This window comes from Procambarus clarkii, chromosome 28 (genome assembly GCF_040958095.1).
Source record: "Procambarus clarkii isolate CNS0578487 chromosome 28, FALCON_Pclarkii_2.0, whole genome shotgun sequence".
NCBI lineage: Eukaryota > Metazoa > Arthropoda > Malacostraca > Decapoda > Cambaridae > Procambarus > Procambarus clarkii.
Window position 1 is genome coordinate 9,790,076 of NC_091177.1, and position 22,770 is coordinate 9,812,845.

The 22,770-nt window shown below is 41.5% G+C and overlaps 1 protein-coding gene across 1 annotated transcript in view; it reads left to right on the forward strand.

Moving 5' to 3' along the window:
* LOC123755078 (dynein axonemal heavy chain 3-like) overlaps positions 1-22,047 on the forward strand; it is a 116,017-nt gene extending 93,970 nt beyond the window's left edge. Inside the window, 17 exon segments of the mRNA XM_069332650.1 lie at positions 5-179; positions 3,716-3,858; positions 6,899-6,962; positions 7,179-7,386; positions 7,679-7,929; positions 8,197-8,360; positions 8,512-8,671; positions 9,232-9,417; positions 9,645-9,853; positions 12,269-12,422; positions 14,183-14,245; positions 14,247-14,387; positions 14,943-15,072; positions 16,689-16,826; positions 16,969-17,114; positions 17,721-17,856; positions 18,722-22,047. Coding sequence (XP_069188751.1) covers positions 5-179; positions 3,716-3,858; positions 6,899-6,962; positions 7,179-7,386; positions 7,679-7,929; positions 8,197-8,360; positions 8,512-8,671; positions 9,232-9,417; positions 9,645-9,853; positions 12,269-12,422; positions 14,183-14,245; positions 14,247-14,387; positions 14,943-15,072; positions 16,689-16,826; positions 16,969-17,114; positions 17,721-17,856; positions 18,722-18,924 — 2,671 coding nt within the window. The 3' untranslated portion in view covers positions 18,925-22,047.
* Positions 22,048-22,770: the final 723 nt, after the last annotated feature.

A 22,770-nucleotide genomic window follows, 5' to 3' on the forward strand; every position in this document is an offset into this window, starting at 1 on the left:
GCAGCTTATCTGGAATTAAGGAGCATGTAGTGAGCAACTTGGAGGCCTGGGAGAAGGTGTACAGCTCTGCAGTGCCCCATAAAGCCACTTTTCCTCACCCCTACCATCATCTTCAAGGTCTCCATCGTCTTGCTCTCCTCAAGTGTATCAGGCCTGATAAAGTCACCCTAGCAATTCAGGTAATTTCTAGCTCATTACAATTATTTGTTATATTGTAACTATTTTGTTAAATACAGTTCTTGAGTATATAAAGGTTGGCCCAAAATCAACCTAGAACTAAGTCGACTCTCATATCAGGATTGGTTGAGGGTCACAGGACTAACACTGCAAGTCAGACATGAAAGACTGATGTTGACCAGACCACACACTAGAAATTGAAGGGACGACGACGTTTCGGTCCGTCCTGGACCATTCTCAAGTCGATTGTGATGAGGACAGGTAGGGACAGTCCTCATCACAATCGACTTGAGAATGGTCCAGGACGGACCGAAACGTCGTCGTCCCTTCAATTTCTAGTGTGTGGTCTGGTCAACATACTTCAGCCACGTTATTGTGACTCATCGCCTGCATATGAAAGACTGATTTCATTGAAACTTTAAAAATATTGAACAGTTTGGAGAATATTGACCCAGACCACATCTTTAAAAAGTCAAATGTATCACATACAAGGAGCAATGGTTTCCAGCTCAACAACCCAAAATGTAGGGCAGAAAACAGGAGATGCTTTTTCCCCATAGTTATAAACACATGGAAGTACCTGCCTGCCAAAACTGTAAATGACAAGACAGTGCTTCAATTCAAAATACAACTGGATGAAATCATCAGGAAAAATATGGGGGGGGGGGGACACCTTTAACAAGCCATCTGCTTCCTGTCCCCAATTTGTCAACTAAAGGTATGGTGGCTCTCATGTAAATTCAGATGAACTCAGGTTAGTAGCCTGTACATAATGCTGTAAGGAAGTCTGCATTTTCCTGTACTGCTTTTCCTTGTGGATCTGTTTGCTGATAGTCAGGGTAGAAGTTATACTCCCATCAAATCTTGACTCTATCACTTCCAAGTTGTGTCCATTCCCTCATATTGTAGTTCCATATTTTTATTCTCTGTGCCACATGTCGTGGACAGTTATTTTTGGCGAGACTTTGAAAACTTAGTGATCGTATTGTGTAATATATAAAACCAGCATTAAATGTAATGAAATGCCATTTTCTGGGCGAGCCCCAGAGGCTCCCTGATGCTATCCAAACTGATATGTGCTATATTAGTTTGGGGTCATCAGTCACAGGAGTCCTTATGCCTACTGGGAACCACGAGACAGAACCTGGCTCCCTCAGAGAGGTGCAGGGAGCAATGGCTTACAAGCACTTTACATTTAAAGTACTGTATGTTGTAATTGCCATCAACTGGGGAACCACCCAGCAAGAGAGGCGAAACTAGAGAGGCCACAAACTGGTGAAAATAACGACTTACATCTGAACATAGCAGAACTCCCCCAGAAAGAAAACAAACAAGCAACTAGCACTACCACTCATTAGTGCTAACCACCCCCCCTACCCGATAGAGGGGAAGGGGGAGTCAGCTCAGGTGAGTCAGCAGTCCACCATTCCAGGTCTTGAACAATGAAGACCACAGACCGGAGGGAGGTAGGAAGGTTGTCAGGGAGCCTCCGGGGCTCGCCCAGAAAATGGCGTTTCATTACATTCAATGCTGGTTTTCTGTGGGGAGCCCTGTTGGCTTCCTGAAGATAACTACTCACAGATAAGTAAAACACAGACTTACCCGGGAGGCGGCAGCACCGCAGACCTCAAAGCAAAGAAGAGACTGACTGCTGCAATAGTCTCCCCAATGCAACAGAAGGACGTAGAGGGCCCGGGATGCATACAAGAAACCTGGCAGCCAGTACCCTGTGCGACCTCCAAAACACCTGTGCCAGAATGTCGACCCAAGACATAATATCAAAGACAGCAGCAAGAGCAGCATACTACTTCACATAACGGGCATAAGAGCAGACCACAGACAACCTGAGACACTCGAGCTCTGTAACAGAGAACTATGGAAACCTGATCCACCCAGAGTGCATCCACCATTACTGAAGCAGTGGCCCATAGCTAACGACGTAAAGTTGCCACCAGACACAACACATGATGATCAACCCCCGGCCTATCCAATCAAGCCTCCGCAACAACAAACCTTCCGGAAGCCAGCCGTCATATTCTTCGCCAGAAAAGAAGGGGACAGCTGCAAACGAACCAAATGAACGGAATCCCTGGCGCCAGAGAAGAGCATGAAGCTCCCCAACCTGACCCCCAGAGGCCTGAGCCAACAAAAACAAGGCTTTCCAAAAACAATCTCAAACTGAAAGGGTCACGGCAAACCGAGGAGAAGAAAGAAGGAAAGAACCCGGTCCAGAGACCAAGATGTCTTGGGCATTGGGCAGCGCATGAGCAGGCCAGAGGGGTAAAACCGCATGAGAGAGCTTGCAGAATTGAGCAGAAACGACATCCACCCTGAACGCTGCTGCGACTCCACCAAGGTCGCACAATAAAAAGCAACAGTTTTCGGCATTAAATGCCAGTCCAGAATAAGCCAAGAGAGAAAGTACAAAACAACTGTAACCGCCACAGACAAAATTGTATGAAGGGAAAGGAAATGGTGGAAAGATCACTAAGAAATTTCATACTGTCGCTGAGTCAAAGACAGCAGGTGGGACACCATCAAAGAAGCCACCTGATTACCATACAAATGGCAAAACACCTGCTGCAGCAAAACCAGACGCGACGAGCAGAAGAGTTAGTCAAAACAGCAAGGTATCTCACCAGCCCAACCTGCTGAGAGAGGTGGAGCCACAGAAAAACTCCTAGGTTCGGATACCGAACAATCAGCACCTGAAACCAAGGCTGGGCTGGCCTCCATGGGGCCAGAAGAATCACACTCCCCAGATAGGATTCAAGTCGAGCCAGAACCCAGAGCATCAGCCGGACCGGGAGAAAAGAGGTACAGGAACCCCCCACCATGACCACTCTTGCAGAAAAGTGTCCACTGCCACGGCCTCGTACTCAGGTGACGGCGCCACAGCAGAGCTACCCGAAGCGACCCGCCCCATAGAGCCACGGACCGAAGAGACCCGTCCCCATGTCCACACGCCTTACCCGGGTCGTGGTGGCCCTTCTGTGTCGGTTAGGTGTTCGGGTGTTGGCTTACCTCGACGACTGGCTGGTTTGGGCTCCCATTCAGTCCGCGTGTCTGCTTGCCAGGGATTTGGTGGTGGGCATAAGAACTCCTGTGACTGATGACCTCAAACTAATATAGCACATATCAATTCAGATAGCGTCAGGGAGCCGACAGGGTTCTCCAGAGAAAAATTGGCTTTAACCTATCCTCTAGAAAGTCAGCTACAGCTAGACGATTTAGAAACCATCCTTCAATATTGCATTAGTTTCAATTATATTGTTCTATCAAAGAATGTATTTTAATCACATTACAACTCATATAAGTATTATCAATTTATGTCTTAGATACTTCACAGTATACTTAAACTATTGTCCATACTTTTTGCAGAGACCATATGAAATGTGCTATTTTATTAAAATGTTTAAGATCTCCATCCAGTGTCTAATGCACAATGAGCTTATAGCAGGTACAGCTAAATGTTTGCTTTGCCACAGTGTATGTAAATATTTAGTGTACTGGAAACAATTAAATCTTCTACATGCAGGACCTCATAGCTCAGCAGCTGGGAGAAAGGTACCTTTCGCCCCCACAGTTTGACATTTCATCATCATACGATGATTCCACCTGCAGTACTCCACTCATCTTTATCCTATCCCCTGGCACCGATCCAGTAGCTGCACTCCGCAGGTACTCGTCTCCTCACACTTATTTATTTATTTATTTATTTATTTATTTATTTATATACAAGAATGTACATTGGGGGTTAAGAGAGAACATAGAATGAAGTTGATTTTACATTCTTGTAAAGCCACTAGCACGCATAGCATTTCGGGCAAGTCCTTAAACTAACAGATAATTTTAAGTAGATAATTCACAGTAAAATTGACAAAAATTTTTTACAGGTACTTTACAGTTTTACTTTACAGGTACAGATAATTTTAAGTAGATAAATTACAGTAAGGACTTAACAAAAACCAGCGTTGAAAATAATGAAACCCCATTTTCTGGGTGAGTCCCGGAGGCTCCCCAGAGCTTACTAGGGTGATATGCTAATGTCAGACTTTGGCATCAGTCATGTGTATGGAGTTCTTACGGGCCTAACAGAGACCACGATCCAGAACCTGGCCCCCTCTAGAGAGGCAAGGAGAACAATGGCCTATGGAAACCCCCTTGTGATTGGAAGCATTCTATGTTTGCCATCGACCGGGTTAGGCACCCAGAAAAGTAGGCGTCCCAAGACAAAACTGGTGAAAATTCTGGTGAAAATTGCAACCAAAAGCCGAACGAGTGGATAGAACTCCCCAAACAAAAATGAGCAAACAAGTATGACGTCACCCGTTGTCGCGCTGCTGTCTGCGCAGCTCCCCCGTCCCCGGGAGGGGAAAGGGGTAGCCCCAGACCCACCGTACCGGCGATCCACACCCCAGTTCTGAGGCTGGATGTCAAAACGCGTGAAAAAAATGCCGACTGGAGGGAGAGAGGGATGCCAGGAAGCCTCTGGGACTCGCCCAGAAAATGGCGTTTCACTACATTCAACGCTAGTTTTCTGGGGGGAGCCCCTACAGCTCCCCGGAGCTAACTACCCACAGAGGAAAAGAATAGGGACTTACTCGGGAGGCGGTTGCTGCTCACTCCTCAACCCGAAGTCGAGACAACTGGCTGCATCTGCCGACCCAAAGTGACACAGTCCCGACTGGGCCCAGGAACGTTTACAAGGTAACGAGCAGCCTGGACCCTGTTCAACCACCAAAATCCCCACACCCGAATGTCAGCCCAGGACATATTGCCAAAGACGGTGGCAAGAGCCGCGAACTTGCGGATGTCATGGGCACGGGGATAGACCACAGGCTGGCCGGGGGAGGAGATTCGAATGCCTCTGTCGCCACACCAGAAGGAGCATCCCTTGAGGCTGCTCGAGTCTCAAGACCAACTAACTCCTGCCCCGACTCCGAAACCCTCAGACGTTTCGGGGCTGGAAGCAGGGGAGGGGGACCAGAACGAACAACAGAAGGGGAAGGACTAGGAAGTGCAGACTGAACCAGGGTCGAAGCAACCTCCACCCCCAAGTCTGGGTCCCTATAAGCAAATCAGGGCAGCTGCGGGGCATCCGGGTGAGCAACCAACTGAGCGTGTTGCAACAAACAAAACCTAGAATGCCTGCGCAGACTGTACCCGAAGATGATCATCGATCATCCACAGATTGGGTAAATTGAGTTACCAGCAAGCAGCAATACTCACAGGACTCAAGGTCGAAAGTGTCACTGGCCCAACAGGCTGCATGACGGAGGCAAAAACAGTGAGGGTCGCCCTGAGACAAGGGGACTGAACAACCCTCAAACCCGCATGAAGCAAGGGGGGACCCCGGGGTCACATCCATCGGACCCACGCATCCCCTATGGGATGCCCAGGGTCCTGAGCGTTTACTTGAAGAGGACTCATGCTCAGGTAAACCCAGGCAGTGTACTGCTAACCGGCACCCAAAACTACTAAACAAACTATCTAAAGCTGAACACCAGGGACGTGTACACTCACGGAGACCATGCAGGGGGCACCACCAAGTATCAGGGTGAGGGGTCAAACACCAGTGGCAAATAGGGCAGAAGCCCCCACCAAGGCAAAAAGAAAAAGAAAAACAAAACCCCTGCAAGAGGACAACATACCCCAAGGAACAGAGTCAGCCGCTGTGATAAGTGACAACAAGCTGCGCAGTACCCTGCACCCCTTACTAGTGCGAAAACTGCCTCTTACCCTAAGGTAAACTAGGGAGACAAAACACCCATGTACCCAAAGGGCGGCTGAAAAACCGAGCAGTTAAATGGACCCACAGAGGCAGACCCCGAGAAACTTGTGGAAGGTAACCCTAAGCTCCAAGGGCAGTACTTACAAGGCACCTAGGGAAGGGAACCCTAGGCACATGCAGCCCAAGTACTGAAGAATAACTCCCGACTCTCGCACCCCTGGAGTACAGCCGCCACACACAAGGCACAGCGCCGCAAAAAGACTGGAGCCAGAGCAGACAACCAAGCCAATAGCATCAGCCTGAAGAACTGGGGTGTGGATCGCCGGTGCGGTGGGTCTGGGGCTACCCCTTTCCCCTCCCAGGGAGGGGGGAGCTGCGCAGACAGCGGCGCAATGATGGGTGACATCATACTAGTTTGCTTGTTTTTGTTTGGGGAGTTCTATCCACTCGTTTGGCTTTTGGTTGCAATTTTCACCAGAATAGGAGTTTGTTTTGGGACACCTACCTTTCTGGGTGCCTAACCCGGTTGATGACAGACACAGAACGCTTCCAATCACACGGGGGTTTCTTTAGGCCATTGCTCCCCTTGCCTCTCTAGAGGGGGGCTCGTGGTCCCCGGTAGGCCCATAAGAACTCCATACAAATGAGTGATGCCAAAGTCTGACATTAGCATATCAGCCTAGTAAGCTCCGGGTAGCTGTAAGGGCTCCCCCAGAAAATAATAATAATTTATTTACAAGAGAGTACAAAGGGTTTGTGAGATTACATAATATTGGTATTTTTACGTTCTTGCAAAGCCACTAACACCCAGTTTTGGGGCCGATCCATGATATTAGTTACCCTCCCGTATATTCAACCTACTTAAAAAAAAATATGGGAATGCATATTCAGTGCTGAATATATGCAAAATATATGGAGTTTTTTAATTTAAATATAGTTGCTTCATTTCACTTTAGTGGTTGTACATTATGCATATAAATTTCTCAGATTTGCTGGGGAGAAAGGAATTGGTGAGGAAGACGTGCAGGTCATCTCCCTAGGTCAAGGACAGGTCAGTAAATATTGCAAATATGTTGCACTGCCTTAAAAACCATGCATCTTTACAAAAAAAAACTTCTCTTGAAATATTGTGTAAATATGGCATTCATTGCAACATTGTCTTAAATTTTTAAGTAAAAGATTTTAATGCTATAATTTCCTAACATTATAATAACTGTCAGTTATGACTCTTACCTGCACCAGAGTGTATAATGAAAGACTTCGACAGGGATCACTGGCGGAGAGCATGATACAGCAAGGGGCAGAGATAGGGTGGTGGGTGGTCCTGCAGAACTGTCACCTGGCAGAGTCTTGGATGACTCGCCTCGAAATAATTTGTAGCCAAATATTCCAGTCTTGCTCAACGCACCCAAGCTTCCGGCTGTGGCTCACTAGCTATCCCTCGCCTGCTTTTCCTGTGTCGCTGCTACAGGATGGTTAGTGGACTCCAAGATATCTCTAGCCTTTGATTCAATGATAACTCTAACCTAGGAACACCAAAAACCTTTAACCTTAAACTCCAAGATGACTCTAGCCTTGGATTCAGTGATAAACCTAGCCATGGAATTTAAGATAACCTCATCCTTTGACTCCAAGTATACCATAGTTTTTAACTTGCTCAATACATAAAAATAGAATATTGAAAATAGTGATTTATTAGTCATGAAGACAGTGTGAAACTGATTTTTAAATTTGTATGTTATTTTGTAAAACCTTTACTATTTGTAGGGATCAAGATGACAAACGAGCCCCCACGAGGTCTTCGTGCCAACCTGCTCAAGTCCTATCACAGTGATCCCATCAATGATCCTGAATTTTTCAGTGCATGCCAGAATCAGCCACTATTCCAGCGTCTCCTGTATGGCCTCTGTTTCTTTCACGCTCTTATCCAGGAACGCAGAAATTTTGGGCCACTTGGCTGGAATGTTCCTTATGAGTTTAATGAATCAGACATTAAAATTAGTGTGAGGCAACTGCAGGTACAGTATTGAGATATTGGCCAAATTGAATGTTAGGTTGATAGCCTGAGTAGGTAGGTAGGTATCTTTGATTAAAGAGGAAGAGATTGCCGGGAGTAAAGATGCAAAGCATAACTACAGTAACTATTACAGATACAATACAGGGTAGCATAATGAAACACTAGGCAGTGCAAATTTACACTTAAATCTATGTGCTATTTAAAGATTATTGTATAGTGTGTACTGTATTATAGAAATTAGTCATTTCCCAGATATATTCACTAACAGATGCTACTGACTGAATGTGAAGGAGACGAAGTGCCCTTGGAGGCGCTGATGTACTTAACAGGGGAATGTAACTATGGAGGACGTGTCACAGACTCCAGAGACCGCCGCCTACTCGTCTGCCTTCTTGCCAATTTTTACAACCAGGAATTCATTATTGATGAGACGTGAGATTTAAAGTGTGATTAACTTTTGCCATTGATATGAATGGAGGTTTTAAATATACAGGTTTATTTAATTTTAATCAAATTATGATTTTTACAATAAAATTAGATACTATAAGCTTTCATTAACTTATCACATTCTTTATGACTGCAGATATAAGGTGTGTGGTGTAGAAGGGTACCAGGTGCCCTCAGCTAGAACCTGGCAGGACTACGTCGACCACATTGCTAGCCTCCCACTGTCAGCCCCGCCTCAGGTCTTTGGCCTACACGAAAACGCTGATCTTGCTAAAGACCACCGAGAAACTGATCAGGTTAATTCTATTATATTTACAGGAAACAGATAAATATATTAACATTTATTATTTATATGGTAGCATAGAATAATTATAAGTGTAAGCTATGTTTTTGCCTGCTTATACAATGGCACCTCCAAAAATCCAGACCTTCGTATAGAGTACCCCGTTTAAAATTTGGACCAAATCTACCCACAAGGTTTCCCTTCTGGAATTCATATTTCAAAAATAAAAATCTGAATTCCAAAGGAGATGATTAAATGAGAATGAATGGAAGCAATAGGTTTGTTTTTAACATTGTAGGAAAATTTGCACACGTGCTGATTTCATATAATTGTGAATAGTTAATGAACAATGTACATCACTGGCATTGCTTGTGATAATAAGCTCCTGATAAATGCATGTCCTGCAGAAGATAGTTGCTTATCTTTCCTCATATGTGCAGTCTTAACATTTTTAGTTTGCAAAGAGAATTAAGATAGCATTTTTAGCAGTAACTATTTAGTTTTGTAGGAAAAGTTTCCTTTTACATATCTGCTGTGTATTGCCACTACGTAATAACACAATACGTGTTGCAGCTCTTTCGAGGAATACTGCAACTTGAGCCTCAGCTTGGTGGTAATGCTTCGGGGGACATGGCAGTGGTGGTATGCGACCTGGCTTGTGAGATCCTGGCTCGCTTGCCCCCACAGTTTGACCTAAGTGAGGCAGAGCAGCGGCACCCAATCTGCTATACACAGTCCCTAAACACTGTCCTTAGACAGGTACTGCCGTCCATGCATTAACTTTTATTTTATCATGATCATATTATGACAACAATATCAAAGAATATCAATACTTTATTTAGTTCAAATAGTTTAATGTGAACTACTCTTTTAAACTTAAGTGTTATATACTTAATTTCAGCAAAGGATAGCCAACTAAGGTATTTAACTTTTAGTTTCATTACAACTATAATTTACATATGATCAAGCTCTTGTGCATCCTACAGGAACTACAGCGTTATAACAGACTGATTGCAGCTATGAAAATGTCCCTTAAGGCTGTGAAGAGAGCAGTAAGTGGTGAGAGCCTCATGTCAGATGAGGTAGAGGACACATACCAAGCGCTGGTTCTGGGTCGTGTGCCCCCAGCATGGGAGACCCGGTCATACCCATCAAGAAAAGCCCTTGCCCCATATATCAGTGACCTTCTACACAGGTAACCAGCATCTCTAAACATGTTCCAATTTTATTTGGCTTACACAATATGAGAAGTGTTTTGTTAACCCTTGTTAACATTATCAAAGGTAGAGTTAAAATAGTTAAAAGTTCTTGTGCTGCAGGATATAGCCAGGAATAAGGTGAAGTACATCACTTATGGGTCAATATTACAACTTAACAATATCCTATGCACAATGATATCACATTAACATGATGTATCAATGAGAAAAGCAGCAGGAGCCACGAGGAGGATTTGAACCCGTTCACTTGGTACTCCCAAGCTAGCGCCTTAGACCACTATACTACAACATGGTCAAAAGCAATGCAACCTGGGATTCAGCTGAATCCACTAGGAGTCTTGAGGCTCCCAACTGGAGTACTCCCAGCTAACTTGGGAGTAAAGTACCAAGTAAGTGGGTTTGAATCTTCTTCATGGCTCCTACTAATTTTCTTACCAATATCCTATGTTTCCATGATGGCTGGGGCAGCATATTGTAAGTTTTGTCATGTTCTCAAAGATGGCAGTGTAGTTTGGTGAACCAAGCCAAGTTAGTTGGCTTGGTTCACTTTATATATAATGCCTCAGCAATGTCCAGGTTTCTATTGTCATTGTATTTGTGTTGTTTGTCAGGATGTTTCTGGTGATGACTTGATTATGTGTAAAGACTGTGTGTTCCTTGATTCTTGCTGTTTGTGCATTCTTAAGCACCTTGTAAGGGGTGTTGTTGTCTTGCTTATGTATTGAGTTCCTTGGTGCTGATAGTTCCCAAGTGGGCATGGGAAGGCATAGATGACATTTGTCTCTTTCAAAGGTTTTCTTTTGTGTCAGGAGAGTTTGGCAGTTTTTTTGCTATTGTATTATATTATTAATTCAATATTCTTGTTGGTGTCAGTAGGGAGTCACATCTTTATCAGTAATGCTTTTCAGAACTCTCTTTCCCATGTTGTGAGCTGTATAGAACAAGTTCCTGTAGGATGAACAAATCCACAAGGGCCATGACGAGGATTCGAACCTACGTCCTGAGAGCATCCCAGACACTGCCTTAATCGACTGAGCTACGACATGGTATAAGAATTGTAACCAGAAATTCTACTGAATTTTACTTGGATCCTGCAGCCTCTCCGAGACACAAACCAGGATTTTACACAATTCCCTTACGCACTTGAGCTATGTCAATAGGCCGTTCTATCTCTTCGCCCTTACTTCATTACACACTAAATTCAGTAGAATTTTCTGGTTGCAATTCTTATACCATGTCGTAGCTCAGTTGATTAAGGCAGCGTCTGGGATGCTCTTGGACGTAGGTTCGAATCCTTGTCATGGCCCTTGTGGATTTGTTCATTTGATGCATCACGCAATTGTGATTTCTGTGTTTTCCTGTAGAATGTTTTAATATGGGGACAGGCAGTGTGCTGTTGTCTGCTTCGTCTAAGGTTGCATGGTAGCTCACTTCCCTTTTAATGATCTCTTCGACATATCCGTTACAGTATCCATTATTGACTAGGACTTGCTCTACTGATTTTCTCGTCAACCTGCTTCCAACTGGAGCTGTGTGTGAAAGCATGGTTGTGATATTAGTATTGACAACACTGCTTATACTTATCAGGGCATTAATGAACATTCTTGTACTGGTTTCCTTAGTGTAGACTGCAATGTGAATGCCACCATTCCTTTCCATGACTGTTACATCTAGGAAAGGTAATGCACCTGAACTCTCAATCTCGTAAGTGAACCTTGACACTGAACTTCGCTAGAATGCATTCTTAAGCAGCAGCAAATGCTCAATATCTGGTACCCGCAGGAATATGTTGTCTATGTATACATGTCTATATGAAAATCATTTTTGAGGCACTGGAGAGATTGAACTTACATTCTGGTGATTCCCAGACACCTGCCTTAACCGACTTGGCCATGATGGTACAAATGTTGACCAGCCTAGAACTCTACTGAATTCACTCGGAGGTTATGGAGGCCCCAAACCAGAGCCTAACAAGAGTTTTACAGTTGACCCAACCACACTTTGGCCTATAGTAATGGCATTGACACCTTTATGCAACACTTGGATCTCACTGAAATCACAATGATGTGATTGAACCCACATTCTGGTTAAAACATGTTTCTGGGAATCACCAGACCATGGGTTCAAGTCACTCCATTGCCTCAAAATGATTTTCATTGATATACTCTATGGAAAATTATTTCTCAAGATGCCAACATTTGTCATCATTACACTGCTTTTACCAATTTTTCATCAATTTTAATAGTATAGTAGATCCAAATTGTCCTATAATGACTTGGAGTTCTTGTATCAATATTCAAATTGTTCTGTAGCAATTGTGAGGCTTCATAAATTTATTTCATATATATGTCTGTGAAACAGTAATGTGATGGGAGGTCTTATATTTTCCCTAGGTTAAAGTTCTTCCAGCGGTGGGTGGACGAGAAGATTCCTGACGTGTTCTGGTTCTCTGGAATGTTTTTCCCCTACACCTTTCTCACTGGGATACGCCAGAACTATGCAAGAAAGCATGCTATACCCATCGATAGGATTTATTTCCAATTCAAGGTTGTACTTGTGTTATTGAAGCATCTTTTTCTTGAAATTAGATAACTTTTTTGTAATTGTATATTTTTAGTTTACAGTATTAAGATAAAGTTGTGGGTCCTACTGCATTGTACACATTTTACTCATTAGTGAAGTTAAAAGTTTAGGGTCTGGAATAAAGACAAAGATTTGTGTGTGTGTGTGTGTGTTTGTATAAGTACCTAAGTGTAGTTACAGGATGCGAGCTATGCTTGTGGTGTCCCATCTTCCTGGCACTCTTATCATAACACTTTGAAACTACTGATGGTTTTGGCTTCTACCACCACCTCACTTAATTTGTTCCAACTACCACTCTGTTTGCAAAAGAAAACTTTGTTAAACTCTTAAAAACTTTTTAGCGCCTTTGTTTCCTTAGCTTGAAACTATGACTGCTTGTTCTTGAGGTTGCAGGTTTCAGAAATTCCTCTTTGTCAATTTGGTCGATTTCTGTTATTATTTTGTAAGTGGCAATCATATTGCCTTTTTTCTTCTGTCTTCTAGCTTTGGCATATTTAACACCTCTAGCCTCTCTTCATACCTCTTGTCTTTCAGTTCCAGATCTATTTTGTAGTATGCCTTTGCACCATTTCCAGTTTATTTATGCCTCTTGAGATACTGGACAACATACAACTGCTGCATATTCCAATTTTGGTCTCACAAAAGTCATGAATAGTTTCTTCAGCTTTCACCATCCATGTAATTAAAAGCTATTCTGAAATTGGAAAGTGCATCATATTCTCCTCGCACAATGCCCTTTATGTGTTCCTCTGGTGAAAGTCTGCAATCCAGAACCACCCCTAGATCTTTCTTTGTTGGAGTTTTTTAATTCCTTTCTTCATAATTTATAGGTTATGTGTGGTCTATTTTCTCCTATTTTGTGTGTGTGTGTGTGTACATATGCAATCACCTATTTGTGTTTTTAGGGAGAGAGATCTAGCTCTAAAGGGAAGCACCCACACCTCTGTATCATATTCTTTCATAATACCTTCTGCACCATTCTATCTATCTAACTTCCCCCCCCATCCTATCCCAAATCCTTATCCTGATCCCTTCCAAGTGCTATATAGACATAATGGCAGTGGTGCTTTCTCCTGATAGTTTCCTCCCCATTTTCTGGGAAAAAGGGAAGGAAACCTCACAGTTAAAAAGAACTACAATTCCTAGTATCCACACATGAATTATTACAGCCACATGTAGTAGCCCCACTGGAAATTAGTTGGCTAACACTTAGCAACCTTACTGAAAACTAATTGACTGCATCTGGTAACCTCACAAGGAATTAGTTTGGCAACAGTCTAATCTCACTAGGAATTACATATATTCGTATATTAATACATCTTCAGAAGGAGTGAAGGAGTGACTCCTTCTGAAGATGTATTAATATACGAAAGTACTTAAGGAAATTCCTGTTTCAATTTTCCTCTGTGGTCTGACACTGTCATATAAATATATTATATATACAGTATAATATATATATATATATATATATATATATATATATATATATATATATATATATATATATATATATATATATATATATATATATTATAATTTATTTATTTATTTTAGTACATCGACTAATGTTTTGACAGCGACAGGAACCTATTGGTTCCTGTCGCTGTCAAAACAATTAATAATTATATCTCAGTCTTAATCTGTCCTCATATCCCAACCATGTGCTATATAGTCAATACTGCCTTAGTGCTTCTTCCTTACAATTACCTTTTGTGTAAGCACAGGTGATGGAGAAGGAGGTGGAGGACATCATCCAGGAGTGCATCAGACCTAACTTCGTTGAGCTGCCCTGAAATTATCAAGCGATTGCCCACGCCTGACATGCGCGGCCATTACCAACATCACGACACAGACCTCGAGGATGATGATTCCCTTTCTGACGATGATGAATCTGTTCAGGATGAACGCGATATTAAAACTGGAATGAAGGTAAAGTTTGGATAATATTGGCTGAGAAGATCATTCATCAAAATAGTCTCTGTAGCAAGATCAAAATACACTAGTCTATGGGTATTCAACCACATTCAGGCTGCCTTGAAACAATTGATCAGTCTCTTTTCTAACATTCCATTGAACTTTATCTCACCATAAATATCATAGGTCCATGATAATCTCATTAGGACTGATTGTCTTTTTAACCCCAATATAAAAAAAAACAGCATTGACTATAATGAAATGTCCAATATCTGGGAGAGCCCCCGGTGGCTTCCTGAAACTACCATTGCTATTAGTGTACCACTACTTAGGTTGCATCAGCTGCAGGAGTTCTATTAACCTACTGGAGACCAGAACCTAGCCCCTGGCAAGAGGCACTGGGAAGTGGTGATATTTATGTAGTTATTTATGTCACCACTGGGAAAGCAATGAAAAAGTCAGCAAGACAAAACAGACCATTGCTGGCTTCAGTGGAGATCACAGCTTCTAAAACCACCGAAAGAACTCCCCAACTAATGTAAACAAATGATCAAAATCTCTCTGAACTAGTGCAAGCTTGTTGGAAGGATGCGCATTCTTCCATCGGACGGAAGGAATTCTCCCACTGGATGGATGTGGCATCAACAGGCCATTGGCCGTGGAGATAGGAAGGAACTGGGACAGACCATCTGCGAGAAATGTTGGACATCCTGGACATGAATGGTAGAGAACCAAATCCCGAGAACTCAGCAAAAGAACTATACAAAGTGTCCAGTTCCAAGAGTCATTTATTGCAGTTCATCTCCCCCCCCCCTAAGTTGAGACAATGAACCACGAGGGGAACAGTCTAAATGGAGCCAGAGCACGGAACCTGGAGGAATCCAAACCCCTCTGTAGTGCATTCCACACGGATGTAAACTCCCAAACCATATTATGAGCTTGACAAAGGAAAGGAGATCAACAACTCTGGCCAGTTTGGTGAGCGCAGGGTCACAAAGTCCCAGCCCAGAGCCTAGCAGTCTGTGAAGATGTCAAGCAAAAGGGAAGGAAGGCACCAGGTAACTGAACCCCAATATGCCCAGAGAGGAAGATATCAACAGCAGCCAGCACAATGCCAAACCTCGCTAGAGGAAATACGAAGCAAGCAAAGTTCAGGCTTTCACACAACAACTCGAGCAATTGCCGAGTCACCCAAGGCCATCTCAACATCAACAGACGGTGAAGCTGCAGCCGAGTCAAGGCTGCAGGAGGAAGGGAAAGCGAAGCCAACCGAGAGTCCCAAAGGAGGTCCACTCAAGTTCGAACTTAGGACGGAACTAACTGGGACTTCTGCCAGTTCACCAGGAACCCAAATCCAGCAAGCTGGGAAAGAACCAGATCCCTGGCAAGCAGACATGCAGACCGGCTGGGAGCTCTCACCAGTCAGTCGCCGAGTTATTCCAAAACTCGACACCTAACAGGTGAAGACAAGCCATAAAGATTTGAACTGGATTGAGCCCCACAGGACAATGGGGTCAAAGATGTAACCGACCCTAACAAGCAACATGGCTGAGGCAAAAACAATGAACGTCACCATGTGGCACAGATGAAGTAGAACTCTCAAACTCGCGCAAAGCAAGATCAGGTTCATAGAGGGATATCCATGGGACCACTGAACCCATAAGGGATTACCAGAGCCTGAATGGCAAACCCAGCAGGTCATCTAGGCACTGGGACACTGGGATGCTATGCCAGACCTGGTTATGAACAATAAACCATCACAGCCCGGTGCAGTTGGCTGTGAAGATTGATCTTTGTGCACTGTAGTGCAGCTTACAAATACCCAGTGTGCCCCACCACCCTGTCACTCTTGACCTGAGTAAAGGCAAGAAACTCCAAAGAATCTGACTCATCCACGGCAAAATCTACCACAAGTGAGAAGGGCCTCTAAGGGATCGATTCCTGAACACTCTAAGGAAGATAACCTTGGCAGCAAATGGGTAGCACTAGGGAGCACACAAGGAAGAGAATTCCTGTGCACATGCAGCTCAAAGTACTCTTAACTCCTGGCTCATGCTACACCTCAGTGTACAGGCACCAGCCACAGAGCAAAGCCACCACTTTCCTGAAACGCAGAACACTGGAGCTAGAGCAGCAGAGGGGCGACTCGGTATACTATCATTACCTATTAGAAATGAGGGCAGTATAGCCGGCTGGCCACCAGCTGCCTCCTCCTCCTCCTCCTCCAACGAGTGGGGGAGGTGACGTGAACGAGCTTGCACTAATTTGGAGAGATTTCTATAATTTGTTTACTTAGTTGGGGGAGTTTTTTTTTAGCAGTTTTAGAGGCTGCAGTCTCTATTGAAACCAGCAGTGGTCTGTTTGTTTTGCTTTCTGGTTTCTTCCCTGGTGGTGACATAAACATCACTCCTTGCACCTCTTTAGAAGGGCCCAGGATTCTGGCTCTAGTCCCAGGTAGGCCATAGAACTCTGTAGCTGATGTGACCTAAGTAGTGCTCCACTATCAGTGATAGTAGCTTCAGGGAGCTTCCACAATGGGCTCTCCAGAGATAACAGAAAATCTTTATTTAATATTTCCTAATATATACCTCTTCAGAAAAGGAGGGATCCAGTTTGGTGAGGAGGAGGAAGGAGGAGGAAATGCTGGACAACAGTGATAACCAGCAGAGCCATAATGAAAACTCTGATGATATCATCTATCAAGTTATCCCTCGCCAGGCACATGGAGGAACCTATACCTGGGTCTGTATCACCTACACCAGGGTCAGTACTAAGACAAACGGCTTGAGAGCATATATTGTAGAGTAGGATCACACTTGGGATACTCACAAGAAAAATATATGAACTAGGTGAACAGTTTAAATTATGTTAACCAGGAAAATAAATAGATCTCTATGGGTTGACGGAAGTGGTGGGAGGAGGATGATGTAGTACAGAGGTGAAGAAAATTAGTGGGATGGCCAAATAGCTTCAATACCCAACCTTTTTTCTCTTCTTTCTCAAACTTTTTTCCCCCTTACTGCCTCAGCTCAACCTTGCCTCTTTTTCTTTCCTCATTTCCTGCCTTCCTCCACCATATCTCAAACTAAGGAATGTGCAGTTAATTAACATCATTGTGATCTTTATCAGAGGTGCAATTACTTGACCACCAATGGCTGACTCTCCAGTGACCAGACCACCAATGGCTGACTTTCAGTGACCTGACCACCAATGACTGACTCTCCATGTGACCTGACCACCAAATGCAACATACTGTACATCATTTTTATATAAGTCACTTAGTCAAGAGAAGTATGGATGCTTGAGTTTAAGAATACTCTTTTGAAGTACTGATATATGTCTTTGCAGGGATTTTTCCTAGAGGGTGCCCGCTGGGACCGTCAACAGCACTGTCTGGCGGAAATGTCAGCCAAACAGCTTCATGACCGCCTCCCTATTATACTCTTCCAGCCTGCTATCCTACCAGACATGTCTCACAAGGAGGGTATGTACCAAACTCATACCTGGAGAGTTTTGATAATCAAGAGAAGTGGTAAGGATGTTTTTAACATTGTTAAGATTGTTGTCCAGGATTCAATTCCTGGGTCGGTATAGGCATTTGGGCACATCTCCTTACACCTGAAGGCCTGTTCACTTAGCTGTAACTAGGTACCTGGGAGTTACTGAAGTTGACTATTGTAGGTTATATCCTGGAGAATGGCTAGCCATTGGCATGGGTAGGACCATGATAAGCTTACAGACTTCCTTCCCCAACAATGGATAAGCTTTTAAACGTTCACAGTAACAGCATCCCAGTGGGCACCATTGGTTGAAAGTGACTGACATTACATACTGTTTACTATATAACGTCAGTTACTGTCAACCAGTGGTGCCCACTGGGATGAAGCTCTTATAATTTTAGATGAATATACTTGACACATGATTTAATTAATTTTTTATCAGGGTTAAACTATAATCCAAATTACAATACGATTTAAGAAAATCTTATAAATAAGATTGGGTAACATTAATGTTATTTCATTATTACAATAATATAAATAAATAAATTTTTATTCAGGTAAAAGTACATATTTTCAAGATGAGTTACAAACAGAATGTTGGATTTATGGATAGAGCTAGTACATACTATGCCTAAAGAAACTTTAAATGTACTATGTATATATATACTGTAAACCAAAAAGTGGAATACACCTCATGGTGCATATATCACATTGGATTTTCCTGTATATTTCTTTCAACATAAGATACATGAAGCATAACAAAATCAAGCAAACATTTTACATGATATGACTTAGTGTCATATTGTTCTCATAAGATATAAATGGCTAGAACACTTCTATTCTTTGCAGGTGTGAGCTGTAAACTTGAGGATGAGGAAGTTGATAATGGTACATACCATTGCCCTGTGTACCGTACAAGTGAGCGGTGTGGTACTCTCTCCACAACGGGGCACTCCTCTAATTACATCCTCGACCTGGTGCTGCCCTCCTCCCTCCCACAGAATCACTGGGTGAGCCGTGGAGCAGCAGCACTCACCCAATTAGATGACTGAACAGCATGCATACTCCTTTTCAGTTAGATGAATAATAGACAACAGTGTCTGAGCATCATCTCTAGGTTACTCTTATCAAGCTGGATGTCTGAACATTATCTACATGTTACCCTAATCTAAATGAATGATTTGAGACCTGTCTACAGGTCACTGTCACTCAGCTGGATGCTCAAACACTATGCTTGATCATCATACATTGTTCCCATTTTTTTGCCCAGTATGCAACTCCAAATATCCCCAGTTTGCTAACTGTAGGTAGTAACTGAGTGATTGTAACCTATCCACCGCTGCCCACTGGATGGGGGGGCGGTGTGCAGGACAAACATATAAATTTTGACACTAGCTCTCCACATATGTCAGTTGCTTAATTTAGAACCTGTACTTGAGGTCGATCTCGAACCCATTGTTGATGTGATGACTTATATTGAATTTTGTAACTAGCTCATCAAGATTGTAACTTGCTTAGCTAAATGAATTGTGGGGTTCAGTCCCTGAGCCCATTATGTGCCTCTGTAACCCTTTCCACTACTGCCCACAAGATGGGTATGGGGTGCATAATAAATGAACTAAACTAACTGCAACTACAGTATTTTCCTAGTTAATAATTTCATAACTATTTACTGCAAACTGTGGAGTGGCTATTGTACTTTCATGTATTCATATCTCACTAATGGTATTTGTACCTGAGAATATACAACCCAAAATTTCCTTTGACCACTAATTACTCAACATAAATCAGCAATCACAATCCCAGTATTACATTAATAATAATAAGTGTAATAATCCTATTACACACTCCAATCGCAGTAAGCTCCCTCCCTGAAATCCCTAAATATGTAAAGTATCAAGTCACTGCATTCTATATGTACAAAATTCTGCACTGCAGTGTTAATCCTGACCTTAAGCACTTCTTTAAAGGCTATAACACAACCCATAGGCATCATACAAGAAACAAATATATTTTTTATATCCCAAGAGTGCAACTTAACCAAAACAAAAATGCTCTGCAAATCAAAGGTCCTAAACTGTGGAAAACCTCCCAGATGAAATTAAAAATTATACTTATCTTGTCCAGTCTAAAAGAGAAACTAAGAACCACCTTATTAACTTTATATAACCAATTTTCCTAACCTTTTCTCATCATACATGTCAACCTGTGCTTTGCTGTTATTGTAAACATTACTTATTTATTACTGTACCTCATATTTGCTGTTACTAAATACAGTACTTCTGTTCCTATATACCATAATGCATTGTATGTTATTTTTCTTATTCTCATCTACTTAAATTTTTTTTTTTAACTTTGTATGTACTGTACTGTTAAAGCCGCTGTTTATAAATATCACTTATTTAATTGTAGGTTAACAATTTATAAATGTATAAACTTAAAGAAGTTTAACTTAAATAAACTTAAAGAAAATTGTAGGCTGTTTATTTAGTTAAAATTATTATCTGCTGTTCCATTCAACATGTAATTGTCATAATTTTTTTAAATTTTTCAGTTCAATTCAGGCTTTTGATCTGAATTATTTTTAAATCTTAGTTTTCAAGATTTTTTCCACATCTTGCCTGAAATGCTGAGTGTATTAGTGGCTTTAAGCATAGTATATACTAGCTCTATCGAAAAATCCAATATTCTGCTTTTAACTCATTTTGTATTTACTTTTCCCCTAAGTAAACATTATTATGTCTCTAAATTTTTTTATGTTAACCTGCTTCTTGTCAGTATTAAGTGAGTATTACATCATCAAATCTTTATTCAACCTACCTCTTTTATCTTAAGTTATGTCCAAAACACACACTGCATATTAGTGGCTTTATGCAATGTAATTGTCTTTCCGATGTTTCTTCCTTTGTTCACTACCGCCCACAAGATGAGTAAGGGGTGCATAATAAATTAACTAGCCTAAAACTTTATGTATCGTATGTATGTACATTTATATAAGTAAATTAATGCTACCTAATGCTTTAACTCGCACTGTATCTAGTGCTACCAAATCCCCTAATATATGTACCTAAGCCATATTACTCTACCATTGTAATCTTTGATATCTTCTGATATCATGGTTGTTATATTGAGTGCATATTCTACTGCATTATTCCTTGAAATGATCCTCAAATTGTGCTACAGTAAACCAATGTATAACCCTGATATTTTATCTTAATATATCCTAATGTACCTAGTAATCCTTATTTATTTATTTATTTATTTATTTATTTATATATATACAAGAAGGTACATTGGGTTTGTGAGAATACATTGGATAGTACAGTATTTACATTCTTGTAAAGCCACTAGTACGCGCAGCGTTTCGGGCAGGTCCTTAATCTAGCAGATAATTTCAAGTAGGTAATTTCAATCAGAATTGACAAATGATAAAGATACATTACAAGAGAAAAATGAGATGAGAGAGATAAGTAAGTATATTAAAGCACATTGTTATATTAAAGCTCTGATTGATTACATTGACAGCTTGATTAGTAATTTAAACAAGATTAATAAACACCATACAGCAGATTGACAGCACATATAAGACAGCAATGATCACAATAGTAAAGATGTTCAGAATGGGTATATAAAGATTGGGAGACTGGGTATAAGAAAACAGCAATGATCACAATGGTAAAGACTACCTTGTTCATTATAGTGTTTTGTTATTATTATTGTGTATTATTCTAATCTTTTTGTTTACCTGTAAACATTTTCTGTCAATTTTACTGTAATTTATCTACTTAAAGTTACCTGTACCAGTAAAGCTGTAAAGTACCTATAAATATTTGTTGTCAATTCTACTGTAAATTATCTACTTAAAATTATCTGTTAGTTTAAGGATTTGCCCGAAACACTATGCGTGCTAGTGGCTTTCAAGATTGTAAAATCAACATTATTCCTGTGTTCTCTCTTAGCCCCCAATATACCTTCTTGTATATAAATAATTACATAAATAATAATAATAATAATATTATTACTGTATTATGATTATTAAATTGTTAGTTCGTGAGCTTGGCTGCATTGGTAATTTCCTCGTCTCCATTTATTATGAAGCTTGTGATAATTTCTGCAGCTAACTTGTATTTAGGTATTGTATATTATTAATGCAGAATAAATGTTAACAACTTACAGTATTGTGACCTACTTCTCCTAAATGTAGAAAACAAATTTATATGTACTATATGTAGAAAAACTATTTCAACACCACCATCATTACACTTTACATTAGAACCAGCATGGAGATCAAAAGTGCAAGACAAAAGACCAGAAGGAACAACAGATGACATTGTAGTCGCTGTAGAAGAGGTAAGAAAACACAGAGGAACTACATGTGATAAAATTAATTGGACCAGTCCTAATCTCACCATGACAGGTGAAGGAGGCTGCAGAAGTACTTTGTTACCTGTTTTCTAAAATGCATAATATATTGCATGAAACAGGAAATTTCCCAGATATATGAAAAAGGCAAATTTAATCCCAATATTAAAAAAAGGGAATAGTAAGGAGGCATAAGTACAGTCTGGTGTCATTGACAAGTATTCTGTGTAAGGTGCTAGAGAAAGTAAGCATGTTGGGAATTTTCTGAGGCCTTGCTCTGGACTATATTCGTTCCTATCACAGTGACAGACACCATTGTATTTATTATGTAGCCATCAATAGCACCTCCCCCACTCTAGCATTGACAGTGGGGGGTGCCACAGGGACAGCATCTTGGAACCACTCCTATTTCTTATACAGGTGTATACATCAATGATTTGCCAAATGTTTCTAACATTCTTAAACCTATACTATTTGCTGATGATACAACCTTCATCTATTCTGACCCCAACCCCCACACACTAAATAGTATTGTC